The following is a 16,682-nucleotide window of genomic DNA, read 5'->3' on the forward strand; positions in this document are numbered from 1 at the left end:
ATAATAATAATAATAATAATGACACTTTCTATCAATTGAGTATTTGACCTAGAGTAGCCTTAATGCTCTTGAACGCAGATCTTTGAATGTAAATAAAGACATCCCAATCCCCAGAAACAAGAAGGAAAAGCTCTCTTAGTATTCCATTATGGTAATTGAAAATTTCAGCTCAAATTATGTTTTCATATTAAGAATGAGGTATATGTAGTAAATCTTGTGATCATACAGTTAATTTCTAAGGCTTTAGAATAATCTGAAATGCCGTAACAATTTGTGGCTGCAACTTAAGCAGGTATGCTATGACAACAAAAAAACCAAAAACTATAAAGCGATTTCTAAAACACGTCAAGAAAGTTCAGTGAGAAAGTGGAAATATGACTTATAGAATAGAAATAGAAACTGTCTTCATGACTGGAACCAGTCACCAGAATTCTGTTGTTTACAGCACCACACACTCAAGCATCCTATGCAAGAAGTGATGCAGCAACAGCCAAGAGGAAAATCAGTCCTCATGGTTGTTCTCTTTTTGGGGAAAGAACAGTCTCTGCACATATCCTGTGAAGAACCTTCTTTTGAAGACTCATATGAAAATTGCCAGATAATATAAACATTTTTATAAGATCCTGCTAACAACGCTGTTTCTGATTTAGGGTTATGTCAGGTTTTACTTAAAACGAAAAGCCTTACTTCTTCAATTACTTACCTAGGTAATGTGGTGGATGAAATGGCATAGGTTTATTAGTTGCTGAGTAATAAGCAACTGCTCTCTTAAATCGAGTGACTTTGTCATCTGTTCTAGACTAAAATTAAAAAAAAAAAAAAGATCTGTCAGGAGTAAATTCAAGCATGCCATCTGTAAGTCAGCACTGTACTGTAAAGTACTTAACATACACATCACATACAGCATTAACACCTATGGACCCTTGAGGACTACAATGTTACTCCAGCACCAGAAATATTGTATCAATTCCAAGTAAGGATAATACTTGAAAAGACTATCATAGTATTGTTATTGTTGGGAAAGACCTTTAAGATCATCAAGTCTAACTGTTAATTAACTCTACCATGCCCACTTTTAAACCACGTCCCCGAGTACCATACGTAGATGGCTTTTAAATACATCCAAGGATGGTGACTCCAACACTTCCCCAGATAGTCTGTTCCAGTCTTTGATAACCCTTTCAGTATAGAAGTTTTTCTGAATGTCTAACCCAAACCTCTTCTGGTGTCACTTGAGGCCATTTTCTCTTGTCCTATTGGATGTAACTTGGGAGAAGAGACCCACACCCACCCACTTTTCTACAGCTTCCTTTCAGGTAATTGTAGAGAGCGGTAAGGTCTCCCCTCAGCCTCCTTTTCTTCAGACTAAAGACCCCCAAGTCCCTCAGCCACTCCTCATCAGACTGTTTACAAGGGCACACAGCAACAGTACAAGGGCCAATGGTTTTAAACTAGAGCAGGGTAGATTTAGATTAGATATTAGGAAGAAGCTCTTCACTATGAGGGTGGTGAAACACTGGAACAGGTGGCCCAGAGAGGCTGTAGATGCCCCATTCCTAGAGACATTCAAGGTCAGCCTTGATGGGGCTCTGAGCAACCTGATCAGCTCTCCAGCCACTCCTCCCTATGCCTGTAGCGCTGCATGGGGTTGTTGTGACCCAAGTGCGGAACTCGGCACTTGGCCTTGTTGAACCTCATGCAATTGGCCTCAGACCATCGATCCAGCCTGGCCAGGTCCCTCTGCAGAGCTATCCTGTCTTCATGTACCGCTGATTCTCAGTGATGGTACACAAAGCCACATTATAAAAACCCCTTGGCTATCAAGAATTTAACTTCAAAGCACTGACAGTAAATGCAGTATTTTTATCTTTTTTATGGAAAGTGTGGAAAGTTAAATTAGGGTATCTAAGACACTGCATATATCAATAGATTCCTATTATCAACTGATGCAAACCACTATTTTTATAGCATGCAATTCTTCAACACAAATGTACAGCCCAACTGGTTTAAAAAAAAAAACCCACCAAACCCAAACCAGTATTTTGCTTTATACTTTACCTGTGAATGTTGAAAAACATCTTTTGCTATGGCATCCAAATCAGTGGTGTCCTGAATATTACGGACGTAGTCAGCTACAGCTTTGATCACTACGTCACAAGGTGGTAAAACTAACTGGTGAGCACGTACCTATGCAAAGAAACACACGCCAGGATGAAATAACAGGGTAGCCCAAGATACTTCAGTCACACAACAGAGAATTACACTGTTTATTTTACTGAAAATATATTCCACAAATTCTGTATTGCCAGATTTAGTATCTAAATATTTTTGAGCCTTCCACCTTGTTTTTAAGACTTCACCTTAAACAATGACTCATGTATTTTTCATCTATGGTATATTTATATACATATGTGAAACCTCACCTCTATGTAAATATTTGCTGGTTAAATATCAGCTCCAACAACAAACTAAGTCAAGAATGCTAACTATTTCACTGTCTTCTAGTTATACATTTTCTCTAGCGCAAAGTGCTTTATCTAATGTAGATACATCCATTTTATACACACACACACACACACATATATATTCGGCACAGTTTATATTCCGAATGTAAAGCAGTATCAGAATTGATGAAAGAGATCCACTGGGAAGAGGAAGATCTCTATGTACACAGAAAAGGGAGAATCTGAAAAGCAGATGGAGAAAAGGAATATCTCAAGGAAACTTATTTTCAAGATTCTACAGAAACTGTCTAAAAATCAGTATTTGAAGATTACACAGTTTAATAATTAGTACTTTCAAATACTGGATATTTCATTATCTTTAGTAGAATACAGCTTAGTATTATATATAACATTTCAGGCAAGAAATTTTTATTTCTTTTGTATTATACAATGACAAAGAAATGATTTATGGATTTCTCTTGTTGCTATGATGTGAGCAGTTACTTTCTCTTTCAAGTTTTTCAGTATCAATATGTTTACAAGGCCGGTTACTCTTCTTGCAGACACAGAAGAAATCCTTTAGAAGGTAATTCTATTGATAAAATAAATTTCAATATTCTGGCACTAACATAATGGATGTTTCATGATTGTTTCACCATCCAATGACAGATTCATCTGACCTCCCATATTAACCATTTTAAATGGATGAGAAACATGCACTTAAATGCATGCTAAACGTTTCCCTTGAATTTATGACTTGAGCCCATAGGCACCACAGACTTCTGTCTACAAATCAGCGTCCATGCTGCAGTCTACTCAAAATCTTCAGAAAATGATGAATTCCCACTGATTCACTGGTCACTGACTCAGGCCACGAGTTTGAAAAGGTACGAATCACTTTGGACTTTGCAGCAAAAGACCTCTCTTTGTTGAAGAGCAAAGAGCTGGAAGAACTTTGTGGGATGACATCAAAAGCTGCTATGGATGTGCTGCACCAGGAATTTCTGGACACAGTTCAGAGAAGGGAAGATAGACCCGGAGAGAAAGGAACCGGATAGACCCGGAAACCCTGGACTTTCATCTCAATGCTGTCAACAGGCTCCTCCTGTACCAACAGTCCTGCAAAGTCCTAAACTGAGGATTATTCAGCATATGATTATGGGAATTACTGCTCTGTGTGATCCTAGATGGGTTACAGAAACCTCAGGTCAAGGAACCATCATGGACTACTGTGAAATGAAAAGAAGTGATACTTTCCCTCTGTGCTGCACAATGCGCGTACTTGGAGGGGCAGGAACGAGGTCTCCAACTCTGTGTCCTAAATTTTAGGGAACGCCTGAGGAATTTCTAAAAATTCTGTCTGGAACCTCTGGACAATTCTGGAGCACTCTGTCCGTGCCTATAGGGGCAGCTAGGTTTTTGCTTTTTAACATATTTTAATCTATTTGCAGAATTCAGTGATTCATGACTTAAATAATAATAATGACGATATCTCAACAGTTCTGGTTTTTAAGATGTGAGAAAATGTGAAAAATCTTTATGCTTGCATTTTACACTGAGGTCTCAAGCTTCACTAAAAAATAATGAAATTCAGCCTTGTCAGAAATATTTATGGAAAATTCTGATGAATACTTCACTAGTTTTATCTTTGCAACTTTAAAATCTGTACAACCCCTTTTTATTTTATATGGAGTCTAATATACGTAATAATTTTCATGACCTTATTTTATCCACTTAATATGCAATTTCTTAGACTGATACCCTCGTATTTAGATCATGGGATTTTTGCCCTTATTCCCATTTTTATTAATTTCCTTCTTCTAATGTCTACATTTTACAAATGTCAGGATATTCATCCTATACCTGACCATTCTCTACCATAGATGAGCTCCACGTTTTATGAGCCTGAATTACGAACAGTTCTGTTTAGTGTAGTCAGTGGCATGGTAATTATTTCTATTCCAGAGAGTAAATAAACTTGCAATAGAGTGCATTCTGAATATACACAACAACAGTAAATAGCACATTTGCACGGAAGCTTAATGTTACAAATATTGATGATAAAATTTTGCAGCCAATTTACAACAAAACTTCTTCTCACTGGTATTCCACGTTGTTTTATGAACACCTATCATTTTACTTGTATGTGTAACAACTATACATCTCTAAAGCCGCTGAATCATAGCACGACTATGTCATGTTAGATGTGCTCTTGGCAGAGCCCCTTGGAGAAACCCTGTGCTACTACTGAAGGGCTTCTGCCCTCTCTGCTTGAAAATTCAGTGGATAAAAGGAATAAGCAATCTATCATTAGTTTTATCTGATCTCCAAGATAGTAATATTTAATAAACCATAAGCAGTTAGCACCAAGAAAAGACATCACATCACTCTAGCACTAATATTCAGCTCAGACCACAGAAATCTAAAGCTCAAGTGAGACATATTAAGGGCTTACTATGCATAGTGCCCCCAGTTTAGCTGCTTCTAAACACACAGCCTAAAGACTTCACGGGAGCATATTTTTAATTCCTGAAGTGAAATCTTCTGAAAGTACATATTAGATTTAAAGACATTTCAGGTATTTGGATTTTATCTTCTTTTATTCAGTTTCAAAGACATCCAGTCCAGATGTGAAAACACCCTCAAAACTAAAAATGCCATGACCTATGCAGAAGTCAGAAATGAAAAGTGCAGAAATAAGAAATATTTTCCTTATACTGAAGAAAAAGTTTCTATAAATGTTAGAACTTTCCAGAAATCCAGAATTGTAGATTTTTTACTAAATAATAAGAAATCTTTCTAATATTGCGTGCATTAAAACACAGGCTAAGTTCTACTAAGTGTTAGGTATGGGAAAAATTAAGACTTAACAGCAAAAGTTACAGTTCATGGCTCAAATTTACTTCTAGTCGCACACAAAGCATTTCATAGCAAATTCAGCGTATTTTACCAATTTCTCATTATGAGCGATTTCTCCTTAGAAGCTGTTTTCCTTATCCTCTACAGAAGAGTTTTGGACAATCCACAACACGGAAAGTAAGTTTTGGAAAGGCAAACATGGAGGTGAATCACACACTTGGAGGTGACTGGGTTAGAAAGCATGACAGCTAAAAGCTGCATGGCTTCTTCACTAGTTGTAGGACTACTTCAATTTCCTCACAGACCACTGACAAAAATCACAAGCAACCTATCAGTGCACTCCGAGAAGATTAAGTGGGGAAAGGAAATTAATTCTAGATAGGCATTTGTCAAAATGAGAGGCAGAGAGCAACATCACAAGCCCAGAAGCTACAAGATTAATATGTCTTGTTTTTGACAAAGTAATTTTGGAAAAATGCTTTATTGAAAGAGAAATGACTCACATATGCGTAACTGCACATGATTATTAGGATACTGTAGAAGTTACCCAAACTACACTTGGGAAAAGCTCCCCAATTCTGGGACAACTCCAGTTGCCCACTGTCTCCAGACAGTGAAGCCTTTAAAAGCTAATCAACACAAGTACCAGCATTTACTGTTGTGCCTGCTGGAAACAGATAATCAGTTTAGGTTTCTTTTCAAACCACTGAAAAAGAGACCTTGGACATTCAGTTACTGTGCAGCAACGCATAGGGAACATTTTTTTTTCCCCACTGGTGAGAGAAAAAGCTGAAGATATGAAGAATACTACAACGAATTGAGTGGGTTTGGGGTTTTTTTTTCTGGTAATTTCTATTAGAGAACACATCCAAACTGGTTGGATCTTGTATTAGTCTTTGAATGTTGAAAACATTTAATCTTACGAGCTTGTAGTTGATCTGATCTAACGACAAGCTTCCTGAAGAAGCAAGAAGTTCCCTAAAGGACTTAAAATCCTCTCAAACCAGCAAAGCTCAGCTTTTCTCTGAAGATCAAGTTATTCCATTAGAAATTTCTCTCTCCTCCTCCCTCAGTCTTGATTGGGAAACTGAACTCTTTCAACTTCTGCATGTCTCAATGGTAACGAGAACTCACACAACATGGAGACCATTTGCTAACAATTTATCCACATAGGGCTCCAAGAAAATTCAAATTTAAACAGAGGAACAAAAATGAAATGTCAGAAAGAAACAGGGAGAGCAGAAACACAAGCCAAAGATGTGATACAGACAGACTTCATATGAGACAATCTACGTGACAACCCTGCACACTACCACGAACCCAAGGGCTGGGCTGCCATCCAGAAGCACCCAGACAAGCTACAGGAATGAGCCAACAGGAAGCTTAACAAATGCAACAACTACAAAAAGCGAAGTCTTGCACCTGAGCAGGAATAACCCCTGGCTACTCTGCAGGCTGGACTTGTACCAAAAAGGACATGGGGGTCCTGGAAGACAGCAAGCTGACCGTGAGGCAGCAGAGTACCCCAGCAGCAGAGGCAGCCAGCTGCACCAGGAATGCAGCCAGCAGATCAAAGAATCCTGCTCCTCAGCACTCATTAGATCACCTCTAGAGCACTGCATTCAGTTTTGGGCTCCCCAGTACAAGCCAGATATTCAAAACGTTGAGCCAGTTCTGTAGAAAGCCATCAAGATGGTTAAGGAGTTGGAGCATCTGCTCTACGAGGAGGGGCTGAGGAAATGGGGCTTGTTCAGCCTTGCAAAGACAAGGCTTTCAAGATACTGAACAGCAGCCTTCCAATACCTACAAAAAGGTTACCAAGTTCACAGAGCCAGACTCTTCACGATGGTGCACTGTGGAAGGATGACAGACAGCAGACGTAGCCTGAAACAAGACAGGCTCAGACTGTACACAAGGCAAAACATTTGTACCCTTGGGACTGTCAAACCACGGAGCAGGCTGCCCAGACAGGTTGTGCAGTCTCCAACCTTGGAGATTTTCAATTCTAGTCTAGACAAAGCCCTGAGCAACCTGGTCTGACCTCAAGCTGACCATGCTTTCAGCAGACTAGATGACTTTCTGAGGCCCTTTCTGACCTGCATCATCCCATGATGACCCTTAGCATCAAAAAACAACCCAAACCCAGACACTTACTTTAAGCATATCTTGACAGTAGCACCTTTGTTATCTGAGCAGCAGCAGATCACCTAAGCATCTACTTAGCATATTAGTCTCCCTCTGGCAGAAACGCTCCAAAGGCAACAGAGGATTGGAATTTCCTAGAGCAAATCAGAGAAGGAGCCTAATCTGCATATTTTGGATTGCTTTCTGGAAGCATCTCCCTTTCCCCCTCTACCAAGATGAAACAACCAAGGAGGTAAGCTAACTAATTTTGCCAGGTGGAATAAAAATAGATGTGAAATACTGGATGGCTGGCATAGTAATTTTGCCAAAGAGAGTCCAACGAGTTCATCCTTCCAAAACCACCCTAATGGGAAGATGATCCACTGCAAAATGAAGACGGCAATCTCAAAGTTTCCCTCTCATTTTCAAAAAGGGAGACTGCATGAAGACTTGTTTCTAAGGATACCTTGTGAATCAAGAGTCAGCACTTCTTCAGTAGTATGTGCTCTCAAACAGACAGTAATTCATTCAAGAGGTAAGAAACTGCCCTCCTAATATCATTCTGATGGTATTATGCATTGCTCTTGAAGCTCCTGTAACAAGCCTTTCCAGAATGAGAACTTGTCTTTGTTCTAAAGGCAAATCCCAAAGCACACAAATAAAAAGTAGTATAATGTTAGTTTCCAAACAAGGTCTAGCGGTCAAATTATTTCTATCAACTCCTTTCTTGTTTCAACTTCTCATCTAGGTGGCCATTTCAGTGAACTCTGCTCTCAGGTAACCAGACGCAAACACAGGCCTGCACATCTACTACATGCATCACCTGTTCACGCTGGGACATTCAGACAGACAAGACCCTGTCTCAGCACAACTTGCAGTGCCAGGTTTTGATTCTTTTCTCCTTTTGCAGCAATAGTCATTTCCTGACTAGGTTCATTTCCTTCTAGATGTGAAATACGGATTCTCTGTTGAGGTTTCCATTTGCTTTTTCCCATTTCTACTCAGCTGTTCTCACATGAACATATCACTCTCATATCTCCCTTTAAAACAGAGGTACAGCTTCCTCAAATTTGCTTTCCTTCTCCTCACTATGTTGACACCTAAGCAGATACACCCATCTTCTATCAGCACAGACTGGTAGTTTCTTTTTTAAGTTACATTTTTTACTTGGTGAACTAGCAAACTTACTCTTGTAGGAAGAGTGACCATTTTGCTACATCATAATAAAAGAGTGAGAAAAATATACAGAAACTAAATTGTACATTAACAACTGACATCGTTCTTACTGAAAAGCAACAAATCAGGCCATTGGGAATCGAGTCTGTTAGCTCTGATGCTCAAGACCATACCATCTTAGATACAAAAGATTAAAATCTTACACAATAAGAAGTTTTCTATGTCCTGAGTTGAATGAAGTGTGGAATTAGAGCCCTTGGTTCCCAAGTGCAGAGAATACTCAATAGTATCTCTAAATAGATGCAACAAAGCAAAGTTTGTAAGTACAGCTCAGGGATGACATCCTGGGCTATCGCAACTTCCCCCCCATTTCCAGTCTTCAGGACAGCTTGTACTTTTTGTAGCTCCTCTGAAACTACTACTTGTTATCAAGCTTGTGGCTAATATAATAACATCTTTTAGTTCTTTTAAGCATCCATAAAATTTACAAGGAGTATTGCTGTTTGCACATCTACAATAAACAGAAGAGGTCTTTACAGGGAGAGCTGTAACAGCATCTTTGACACAGTGGTATGTCAAATGAAATTAAATTGAATCAATGAGCTACTGAAACAAGTTATAATTTCAAGCCATGAGCACTGCTGAAAGTGAAGCTAGGGAAAAAAAAACAAAAAACCCAAACAAAACAGTAAGTTGTTCCTTGACCAGCAACTAATGAAGATTGGTTTCCTGTAGACTTGTGTCCTTGGTGGTTTAGCCCTTCTTCCTTCTCTCCCTTTGACATCGTTATCAGTCAGGAGACAAATGCTGTGGTTAGTTTGGGGTATGTACTTAACAACTGGCGAGAATGCTGCTGTGAAATGAAACAAATCATGTGTTGTGCTAGTCTTTTTCCTCAATAACAGCACTAGTTTGGGTCTTTTTCACTGATGACAGTGTATCAGTTTCCACAGAACCCCTGACAGCCCAATGGGAACCGCTTTCAAATCTGATCAACACTGGCCAATACATTAAATAAATACAGGGAGGACTGTCTTAGTCACTGGTCTAAGACAGCCCAGTGACTCAGATCAGTAGAAAATAAAGCAATATGGCAGGAAGATATCCAGCTAATTATTTCTGACGGTTGAAGAACATGACTAAACAAAAAATTCTCCTTTTAAAAAAAGAGGAGAGCAAGAAGCTATGTTCTCAAAGTAAAACCACGCCGAAGTTACTGAGTGCATGGCTTACATAGCTGAAGGGCACTGAGGGGGATCACAAAGGCTAAGTTTAGCCTCGTTAAGGCTAATCGCCGCAGGTATCCTCTGCAGTCAACACAGAGGGACTGGGACACCAGAGGGTGACCCAGAACAAGAGCCTTGCAGAGCTGCTGTGAAATAACCTATTACATTGCTTTGATTAACCGTTATGATTGGTTTTAACTTAATTGCTAGTGGTTATACTAAATTTGTACCTTAAGTGAAGCTAGTGGATGTTCTGGACCAAGTAAACTCCAATGAAAGGAAGCCAAATCTTCATCAGGTAGAATATGATTACCTAGAACATAATGCAGAACTTTATTTCAGTACACCATAAAACATTACATACTGATTCTACACTCAGCAAAACAAATTTGCAACCGGTTCTCAACTCCTGATCAATAGGATTAACAAAGAGAGATTAAACTTGCAGATACCTTTTTATTACTCCAGAAAAACCTAATTAGCATGCCACTGCTGCAGCAAGATACTCTTCCCTCTGGTCGAGGAGCACTCGTCCGTGAAACCTAGCTCACTTACAGAAGCAACAGAGCCAGTCACAACACATGGTGTCAACCTCAACCTGGCGTGTTCTCTTAGGGGAACCTCAACAGGATTTAGCCATGCAGGTGCAACAGTGTCAGAACACACTCAGTTGCTCTCCTACAAACTGGTAAGCCCTTCCTGAATCCCAGCATGTGCCATTACTGATCCACATTGGAGCTGCCTCTGGAATCTATGCTCCGTCATGCAACCTGGGTTGAGCAGCAAGGCACTGGGCAGATTCACTGACCCCTCAGGAATGCTGGCCGGTCCGACGATACTGCAGGTTCCCAATTCATGAGGTTTCTTCAGCTGACATGACTAGGTCAGACAAGAGCCTGGGCCAGCAGCATCAAAGTAATTGGGAATTACGTAGTTGCTTCAATGAGCAGAGATAGTGGCTATATTTAACAAGTTGTTCAGACCAAATGGAAGATAATTTAATTTTATTTTTTTTTTAAACAAAGCACATCACGCTCAGGGAAAAAAAAAACAACTTTAAAAACATCTTACTAGTTCAAATATTTGAATTAATCAAAGACAAATTAATCAACCACTGACAGAGTTCAGTGTCTGTGGATCCAAAGTTTACAAAGAGCTAAGCAGAATGTATTACTAGAGTCCTGGTAGAAAACCAAAGGATATTTTCTATATCTGGTTTTATAGAGCAGCAGCTTAGCAGTGAATTCATAGTTCTCATTGGTGTTAATAGATTTACAGCTTTTTTAAAAAAATTCAGTTTGGACAACATCTTGAACTCTCACCTACTCAAAGAATATGACAGGATTCCTTGAATATAACAATTGTTTACTTTCTTAATATTTTGCTTGTAGAATAGTTTAGTTTGCTTTTAATACTCTTTAACATGTGAAAACCAAGAAAGCTGTCTATTGCCTGGCAACTAGTAGATGCCTTCTTAGAGAGGGAAGTCTTTGTGTCCAATCAATATTTCCCCTATTGCTGAGACCTCCAGCAGGGAGATATTATAATATTTATTCATTAGAAGCTAAACTTTAAACTCACATCAGAAAGATTCAACAAGTTTGTATAGAACTGTCACGTTCTTACTAATCTAATCAAGGTATGATTAGACAGCCTCTTCAATGCAGGTCTGGGAAAAAAAAAATCAATTACACCAGACCACTAGACAATTTTGTGATAACTAACTCCTGAAGGTGCTAAGATAACCTTGTAAAACAGTCAGAGCTTCTCTTCCCTTCCACCAAAACCTCAATCTTGTCTGGTCGCCATCTGTCAGTTCAGTTAATTCCACCCCCTCGAACACACACATCGGACAGGCTGACCATTTGATCAATTCTCACCACATACTGAACTGCAGAATTTAGGATGCTGAAGTGCAGCAGTGTCTTCTGTAGTCCCAATAAGAAGCAATGCCTGTACTTACCTTACGTAGTTCTAAAATCGTACCGCAGAACAGAATGAGACTACATAACTAAACATGTTATAAAGTACTGTCACAGTGGGAAAGAGATCAACGTTACATAAGCAACCTCTGTTTCTTGACCTGGCTGAATAACCTCAAAATATATTGATTTTTTCTCATTTTAATGGTTTATTATAGTATATGCCTTAGGTTTTTTAAAAGCAATTAGATACTAACTGAAGCCACTGCCCTTTCTAAAGAGTTCACTGAATTGCAGCCCTATACCTCATGCTGTGTTTGTTTTTCTACTGCCGAAGTTTGAGTTTGTTGGGATTTTTTAAGTAATTCTGAAATATTTGAGTCAAAATTTACAAAAGAATCCAAATCAACTCCCTGTTTACATCAACAGCAAATAAGACAGTACTTTTTAAGAGCATGCTCTTGGAGGACACAGTATCTTGGCCACATTTTAACCTCCCATGACAAGGATATTCATTACAGAGCTAGAAGTACAAACCCCTTCTGCGTAGAAATCTGTAAGGAAAAAGCTATAAAAGAAAGGAACCAACCACTGTGTGTACATAACCTTCTCAGTAATCTTTAAAAAATTTGCCTAGTTGGTACAGTCAGAAAAATATATTCCTGGAATACTTCAGTATCAATCCCAAATAATTTGCCATTAAGAACATCTTTTAATTGACCAGTTAGGTGTTGTTCCTCAGGCTCCTCTAAGTGCTGAACGTCTGCCTGAATCATTCAAGTTATTTTTCTCTTTTTCAGCATCCCCAGATTGACTCTTGAAGTTAATGTCAAGAAAGTATCTAAACACATAGAAATCTGCATTTTCTATACACAGGGAAAGATTTGCAGACCTGAAGTTGAATACTGATACAGCTATTGTGGGAGCTTTGGCCTTCTGTAATTGTAAACATTAAACCAGCAGCTTAACTGCAACTATTTCAGAATACATTTATTTATTCCTAAATAAAGTACCAGCACAGGGACTTACACTGATGTACCCGGAACAGAAAAGCAATCTAACAGATTCATATGCTTTCCCACGTAATCAAATGCACGCTTATCTTTTTCCATTCTGATTTCCTTCATTCTACTTATCAGGTTCACAAGAGACCCAAAGAGGCCACAAGAGCAGGGGCAGAATAACCTGTGAAGCTGGACAAGCCCTCAGATACTAAATAAAAATGTAAAAATTTAGATCTGAATTAGTTACCTTGCTTTAAACATATGCCACACTACACACAGTTATGTGCCCATATGCATTTAGTATTTTATTAAAAAACTGAAGTTACTATACTCCTAAGGTTGCTAAAGTTAAAAAAACTTGCCAGTACTTTAAGTCAAACAGTATCTGTTTGTTGTAAGCTTATATAACCACTGTTTGCTACCAAATACCTACATTTCATAATATTCACTAATATAAAAAAACCCCCATCACTCATCGCAGGAAGATCTCCAAAGTATTGTCTGTTCTAACCCTGACTTCCATAAACTTTTTTCTGCTTACTCATACTGAACACACACAAAAGAATACACAAAACTAAACTTGTAGCTGATATAGGGTTTTTTTAACCTTTGTACCTATTTGGAAAAGAAAAGCGCTACAAAATCTCCCTAGTAATCATGTAAGATGACCTCAAGTTTCTTTCTCCTAAGAGCAAGCTGAAAAATATTTTGTTGTGTAAGATATCAAGAGTGAAACATATCCAAGAGCTTCTTGCCTGAAATTGCAAAACCTTGAGAAAATTTACCAGAATCTTTTCCACATACCTTTTAATCTAACCAAGCAATGCCTCGACTGACCATACAGCTGTAGTTCTGACAAGTTAAAACAATGCTGTTCACATGTACTTCACATTAATTCCCAACTGGGAAACTGCATTTCAAGCAGTAAGTAATCCTTACTCACTGAATTGGCATGCAACAACTTATTTATAGACTCCAAAACAAAGCCTATCATGTCATGTACATAGAATTTTTGATTTAAATTGCAGCTTATCCAATCGTCTGCCATTCTTCCATACAGCCACGCAGGCAGGTAACCATTTTGGATATGAAAAAACATACACTAACGAAAAGCAACTTCAACTACTTAAATACTTGTGCCTTTCCACTGCAAGATGCGTTGGTGCCTTCCTTCTTAACATGGAAGGTACCTGTCTAGACTAGAAACACTTTTAATATTAAGACTAATAAAATATTTGTATGCTAAAGCAGTAACACAGCCTCTCTCATTCACAGCTTTCAAATGAGAAGTTCTATTCTTTTACCACGTATCCATACTAAAACACAAAGGCAATGAGAAAATAAAAAGAAAATCCAGTTTCCTTAATTTGTTTGCTCAGTACAACAAGATCAAGAACATGGCTGCTTCGTGCTTATTTACCCAAAAAGAAGTTAGAGTGCTGTTCTAAATAGATCTGATTCACTGGAGCCAACTCTATTAGTAATTAATTCACTCTTCCATCCGAGGGAGTATGACAGCTATTCTCTACCACTGCTGTGGAAATACAGCGTGTTAAAATTGTCCCATTTAAGCAGAGAAGTGAAACTGAAGACCTTCCTACCTATGCTCCTTAAAGATACTGCACCATTTAGCATTAGAAGCAGAAGTGCGAAGAAACTATCCAAACAAAACTAATGGAATGGTGAGATGCTGGCTGCCTGTGCTTTCAGAAATGTGGAGTTTCACTCAGTTATACAGTATATTTCTGGTGCAGCTGATGTGCTGTCACATTTGTCCAATACTCATCTCTGAGAGGAAAAAAAAAAACTCCTGCAATCCAAAAATCTTCACTCCATACATGTTATTTTTAGGTAGAACACAAAACAGGACAGAAGTATGCTTTCCCAGTCTGGAAAGTGGATTATTCAAAGTAGACCTCATATGCTATACAAGGCCAAAACTACTAGAACCGCAAGTGTTCAGATTTCCCCTCCACACCCACTGAGAAAAATTTTGGCTAGGCAGAGCTTTGCAGAATTCTTACTTTCTACTCTTGTTTCTAGCCAGCCACAATTCGCATCACTCTCAGGTCTCTACAAATTCTGCATGTCTGGCCGAATAAAAACACATGCGGCCTACCTCAAGTGTAGTAGGCATATCTGAAACAAAGGGATGTCTTTCTCCAGGTGCTTTGTCAAATTATACACGTATATTTTAAAACAGTTAATAGAAACTGAAATCATAAGTCTGACTAGCAGCATTGAGTTCTTTTATTATTTCACTTACCTAAAAGAGCAGCAAAAATAGGAAAGCGATTTGGATTCAGGTCCAGTTGCTTGGCAACTTCATGCATTAGGTATTGGCTTGTTGTGAGACTTTTCCCATTACGGCTCAGTTTTAGGGCATGGGCACTGAAATAGTAAGGGATGTTGCACAATGCATAATCGGAGTCATATGCAACCAAGCCATGGAAACCTTTTTCTCTGCAGAAAGCAATTACTTCTTGATGATGATCCTCAATGCTCTGTGCAACCTATAGTGGAAGACAGAGTAATCAGCTACAGTGTAAAGTGCAGTACTGATTTATAACATGTATTACAATATATTGGGTCTTTCCGAAACTATATATGCGCATTTGAAACACTTGCAGTATATTTAATTAGTAATTAAAATTAATAATTAAATAAATCCAATGACACAGCACATATGGACAGGATATAAGGAACACTCAGAAAACCATTAAAAAGTTCTGGAAGCCTACAGACCAAAGTGGCATTACATATTACTGAACTCATTTGAAGTAACTGTTTAACAGAAACACTCAAACTCTAAACATATTATTATACTAATGTCTGTATTACATCCTGGGACAAAATCTTAAGGCTGTGGATACTTCAGCAGTTCAGCAAGCCAAGACATCCCCTTAAAAATGATCACTTTTAAAGTTTTGTTATAGTTTTTAGAAGAAACAAACACAATCGTAGTTGAACAGAGGTAACTTTCCTTACCTTTCTCACGTCTACCTCCCTGTGCTAAGCCAAATTTTTCCCTCTCTCTACTGTCAGCCTATTCATTTATGCACAGCTGTCTCCGATGGTGCAAATTGCTTCAGGTTTATAGCCCAAACCTCACCTCTCAACTGACGTTGCCTAGCAAAGCACATACTTTAGGCTACGGCAATCATTCAGATGACTAGAACAGACATGTTGTGCAGGGGGCACATGGGCCATTTCCTAAAGCTGGAAACATAAAAGCAACCCTTTCCTATCAAGAAGATTAAGCTAAAGTAAAAAAACACACGATGACAGATTAGAACCTACAGGCCTGCATTTCTACACACCGTCAGGAACCACTACAACTAGTTTGCACACAAGAACACAAAATAATGCTTCTGATGCCTGATGCATTAACCATCTACATACATAAAAAACATTTAGTGATTCAGAAAACCCCACACAAGTTAGGTGTTTGTATAAGCCTCACCAAGTATTCAACAACAACACAGATAGCAAGCTATCCCAAAATAGACTAGTACAAAACTATTAGGTTCAGTCTCCACAGTACATGTGAATAACTACAGAGTTAGTGCCAGAGATGCTACTTCTTTCCTCCACGGCCGAAGCCCTACAGAATGTGAGCAAGGGTCCTGCACCCCCCAGCCCACTCACACAGTCCCGTAGTCATCCACCTCTCAGCAAAGAGTTTTTGTCCAACACCAAGTTTACTTCATTTCTGCTCATGCTTGCACTTTCCGAACCTGACATTGAACAACAGGCCTCTAGTGAGGTATGTAAAACTTTGCTTTTCCCATGTAGCTTCACAAGACACTCCTTTTCAAGCAAAATCCCGAGCAGCTTAACAGCCAGCACCTCACTCTGAGCTGTTCCTATGATCAATAAGCAGCTCACTAAGCTCTCTCTACTCTGAACGTTGCTCCCTTATAGGGT

At 38.8% G+C, this 16,682-nt stretch overlaps 1 protein-coding gene across 1 annotated transcript; it reads right to left on the reverse strand.

Moving 5' to 3' along the window:
* Positions 1 to 703: 703 nt before the first annotated feature.
* Positions 704 to 15,280, reverse strand: LOC104538920 (constitutive coactivator of PPAR-gamma-like protein 1; the record flags this gene model as incomplete). Its single annotated transcript, XM_010182288.1, has 4 exons — positions 15,022 to 15,280; positions 10,060 to 10,142; positions 2,059 to 2,187; positions 704 to 800 (listed from the first exon to the last, which is right to left on the reverse strand). Coding segments are annotated over exons 1-4 (376 nt in total), but the record flags the coding sequence as incomplete, so codon positions are not given.
* Positions 15,281 to 16,682: the final 1,402 nt, after the last annotated feature.

Source organism: Mesitornis unicolor, unplaced genomic scaffold (assembly GCF_000695765.1).
Source record: "Mesitornis unicolor isolate BGI_N332 unplaced genomic scaffold, ASM69576v1 scaffold7234, whole genome shotgun sequence".
NCBI lineage: Eukaryota > Metazoa > Chordata > Aves > Mesitornithiformes > Mesitornithidae > Mesitornis > Mesitornis unicolor.